Source organism: Atta colombica, unplaced genomic scaffold (genome assembly GCF_001594045.1).
Source record: "Atta colombica isolate Treedump-2 unplaced genomic scaffold, Acol1.0 scaffold46, whole genome shotgun sequence".
NCBI classification, from domain to species: Eukaryota; Metazoa; Arthropoda; class Insecta; order Hymenoptera; family Formicidae; genus Atta; species Atta colombica.
The window spans coordinates 686,790-691,517 of NW_017259535.1; the positions used below are offsets into that span (position 1 = coordinate 686,790).

Sequence of the window (4,728 nt, forward strand, 5' to 3'; positions counted from 1 at the left end):
AAGGTATATATATATATATATATATACGATTGCGCGCCTACAGAATTATACGTTGTGTTGTACATACATATACCTATATACACGCGAGATCCAGGGAAACGAGATCAAGATGCCGCTCTTTGGGAAGAAGGATACGAATAAAAAGATCAAGAAGGATGGGAAGGACGACCGATCGCCCTCCGTCGAGGACAAGTACATCCTAAAGGACCTGCTGGGAACGTAAGTCGTCGTTCCCGATCTCTTGCCTGTTCCGTCTGACGTACAGAGTACAGACGTACGCGCTCCCTATTTCCATCCACCCCCTCATCCGTCGAGGCATTTGACGCGGAGCCGAGGGAAAACACGTTTCTAACACATGTTTCTTCTTTGTAGTAAAACGGTTCAACAGTCCTCCTTTAACAGGAATTTAATCGTCGGAGTGATTATCGCACCGCGATGTTTCATGAGATTGCGGGGCTTAGCGGATTAAACGTCACGGATAAAAACACCTTCCTTTCCCAGATTAATTTAATATAGTGGCTCCAACGGATATCCAACTTCCGGCTTAATTGCCATTTACGTTTATTAAAGAGCTCATGACATACCCAGATCTCAATCTTGCATTTTACTCTGGAAAACACGTCATTCCACGTCCGTGAGATATGCGAAACGTTACGACAAACAAATGTAAAGTCCCTGATATTTTCTTACGCGCTTACATTTCCGATAAAGATAAAACTTCTATCTGCTCTCATGTATGCATATATTATACACTTTTATGATGAATTCTCTTTCGTCGATGAAAATCTAAGTTATATAATGTTATTTCTACTTTATTACGTTTTTGCATTTGTTTAGATGATAACACAGCGGATTGCGGTAAGGGAAGGCGGCATGTATATCTGCGCGTTATATCTTTTGCAAGATCGATTAAGCGTTAGCTTTAACACTTTCGTGGCATGCCACGCGTCGCATATGCGTGACATCCCGATTCCTCTGTGTAACAGATTGCTTATGAAAACAGTTATGTAACTGCGGTCAAAGGGAACAGAAGAATGTTGACACATTCACATTTTTTTTTTTTATAACACTGTACTATAAATTCTTTGGAATGTATCTCATTCGAAGATCGGTATTCATAGTCAATTCTTATATTTAAAACGATCTTAAGTCTTGAGGTAAATCATAAGATCCATGATTTGCATCTTAAGACATTATTTAAGATGATCTTAAAATAAGAACGATCTATGGACCGGTCTTCGAAGATGAGATACATTTACTCCAAAGAATTTAGAGAATACAGCGTTTATAAAAAGAAAAGTGAAATTTTATTTTTTTCAAGAATGAATTTTTATTTTTGAGAGATCCAAATTAAGAAATTTAAAAAATACTCACAAAACAACTTTCCGAAGGACATGAATATCAACATAATTCAAGGGGAGAGATATAAACCGGTTTTAATTTACAAATGTATGACCACAGGCAAACCTGTTCGGTAATAAAAATGAGAGCGTCGTTCGAAATTCACTCGCGATATTATTCTTTGTTCCCGCGCGCATGCATTTCTTTTCGGTTGCAAAAACGTGATATGAGCATACATTTCATGTGATATCTTAGGATTCCCAGGATGATCTCTTGCCCTTTCTAAATCCGACGAAATTCATGTGACATATATGAATACGGGATTTCCCTGTAGGTTGTCGCGTGTTCCTTTAACCGCAGCTTCCTCGATCGCGATTCGGAAATTGATTTCTAAATGAAAATGTCAGATTTCAATAGCTTTTTCTTAAATAGAATTAATGATTCAAAATGAAGAGTTTCTTGTGAAGTCGAGCTTTATGAAAAAAAAAAAGAGGATTGATGAAGAAGATTGAGAAAATCTTATTTTATAGCTACACATAAAAAAATATTATTCTATTGTTAAGAAAAGTGATTACTCAATTTACTTTTTTTTCTTTTAAATTTATTTGATAAAGAATATTTTCTTTGATAATTATCTTAAAATATACTTATTACAAATTTTAGAAAAATTTAATGTACTTAAAACAAGAATTTATTTTCTTTTATAAAATTGATTGAAGAAGCGATTTTATAAAAGCAAATCGATTTTGTTTTAATTTAATAATCTTAATTATTAATCTTGATTACTAAAATAGAGTAAACTAGGATTTTCACAATATATTTCAAATAAAGTCGATGTTTTTGAGAACTTGTTGAACTTATAATAGATTTGCAGATATGTGATCTTTTGAAATACTTGAAACAATTATCATTTGCGTACAGTATGTATTTTCCTGTGTATATGATCTTAAGTAGCTTTTATTTTTATAGAACTTTCACTAATGCTCTATTGCAGACGATCTTGTAAAAAGAAAGTTAGGAAACTAATACTGATTCATCTTTCCAACGTTTTTCAAGTGTGAAATCGATCTTAAATTGACTAAAGAACCAACGGTTGAAAAGATATCCGGTGACTTTTGGACATTCTACAATATACATATACTTTGACCTTTGATACGCGCCTTCAAATTTCGAGACGCGTACTAAATGGAAGTGTTCGCGATTTAATCTCTTCTTTTTTTTTGTATTAATGAATCCACTAATACATCGTAACTTTCTTTTGCGAATCACAAATTGCTTTTTCTTGTGACCAACGATTTTTGCGTATTTTTCTTTCTTTTGCGATATCGCTTATGAAAGATGTTTTCGAATAACGCTTAGTATGCATTAAATCGCATTAAAATCTAATGTATATGCGTCCATAACGGCACTTTGAAATTGCTTTCTTAAACGTGTGATCAGTTAGAATTTCTATCTTAGTGTTACATCGCGCGCATCGGATTTATGAGCTCTTAAAAGCTCACAACAAAAATTTATATGTCTCTTACCTCATTATTATACACATTTTTTTATGTGTTTCTTTATTTTTCCAATCTTTTTTTCTTGTAAAGTTTCAGCTAAAAGAGTAAAATTATAATTTCACTCTGTTGCAATGCTTTTCAACTAAATACTTAATGATTGTTGACTGAGATTGAAATCAACTTGGACAAGTGTGCTGAATACCAAGTTTTCTTCTTTTCTTTGTATACGTTATTTATATTTGTATTTTATCAAAAAATGTGAACGCGAGAATCATTGATATACATATATTTTTATAATGAAATCTATCAATACTATTTGTCAATTTTATCGTGCCATTTATATAACAGTTTAGCAATACATTGCAATATAACGAACATTTAATATTGGATTGAGAACATCGAACGTCTAGTCATGTTTTTATGTCATGTACTCATAACGCTACTATACTTTTTATAAATTTTTACATGAATATATTGATTTACTTAAATTGAAATTAATATAATCGAATATTTTTTTTTATTGTAAAAATATAAAAATAAAAGGTTAAAAATTATTAAATCTTATTCTTTTGTTATTTAGTAACAATATTTTTGTAAGAACTTGTTTTCTAAAGAGGAAGATTAATTTGTACATTTATTTGCAAAGGTAGATAATTTTTGTTAAGATACTCACAAACAGTGTTGAAATTAAAATCATATTTTATTTATTCAATTCATGTTTCTGAAATTCGTTTATTAAAAAAAATGTGAAAATATGTAATATAAAATTTCAGCAGAATGTTTTTTTTATTTTTTTAGATAATACTTTTTTGATGCATTCTTTCGTATACTTTTCAAAATACATCTGCAGTAATGCTTAGACATGTATTTCATGGCATTTGTGTCAGAATGTATTATTTGCACAAAATGTATGTAAAGCCAGTTTATAACTATACCTTTGTATACGTTTAAAGAAAACAAATTGTAGTTTAATGCTATAAATGAATAATACTATCTCAAAAATACATATAGGGTCTCTAATTGTAAGCAAATTTACTTTGGACTTATCTATTGTGCTAAAATATTGTATTTTCCTCTGTTTAGGGGAGCATTCTCTGAAGTGAGACTGGCGGAAAGCAAAGAGAAGCCGGGTCAAATGTTTGCCGTAAAGATCATTGACAAAAAGGCGCTAAAGGGCAAGGAAGATTCGTTAGAGAATGAAATCAAAGTTCTGCGAAGGTAAGGCGCAAAGCGATTCTGAGAGCTGGGCCATATGTATTTTTAGTAGAAAAATTTTTTGTTTACCAGTACTGTAAACTCCTTGTTTGTGGTATATAGCTGCTCCTTGATATTTAGATATTTGGAAAATATAACAATTGAATAATTTAAGTACCAGTTCTATTATCGCTAGAATCAACTTCGATATACTTATACGCATGCTTTTCTCTAACAAACATTCTTTACCTCATAAGAATCATACTATTCTTTGAGTATCATTCCCTCCTACCCTTGTAGCTTTGAGTATATCAATCAGATAGATTCACATATTATGGCATCGCAAGTGTAAAGCTATTATTGACTTTTGCTTTCTTGGAAAATTATTTTGAGAATCGTAAATTGTTCGATATCTGTTCTGTTATCATTAATCATATAGAAAAAGTATAATAGCTTTAATCTATAAGCTACCCAATCATTTTGCTTTCTCACTTATACGATGTTATCATGGTGTTATAATTCAACTTCACACGTAACATGCTCTCGGAAAGTTTTTTTGTTTCCGAGGAGCGCTGTGACATGGTATTTGGGAGTGAGCTCTGATGGCTGTCGTCTGTCCTTCTATTCTTTGATGTTGTATGCAAATAGTGTGTCTCGTACATAAGCTATATATATGTGTATATATATATATATA

The 4,728-nt window shown here is 31.6% G+C and overlaps 1 protein-coding gene across 2 annotated transcripts in view; it reads left to right on the forward strand.

The window, feature by feature from the left end:
• The first annotated feature begins 46 nt into the window (after positions 1-46).
• The window catches only part of LOC108691346 (calcium/calmodulin-dependent protein kinase type 1), an 11,766-nt gene continuing 7,084 nt past the window's right edge, over positions 47-4,728 (forward strand). For both annotated transcript variants that reach the window (XM_018199043.1, XM_018199044.1), the window contains exons 1-2: positions 47-219; positions 3,924-4,058. In XM_018199043.1, coding sequence (XP_018054532.1) covers positions 110-219; positions 3,924-4,058 — 245 coding nt within the window. In that variant the 5' untranslated portion in view covers positions 47-109. The remainder of the gene's footprint in view (positions 220-3,923; positions 4,059-4,728) is intronic.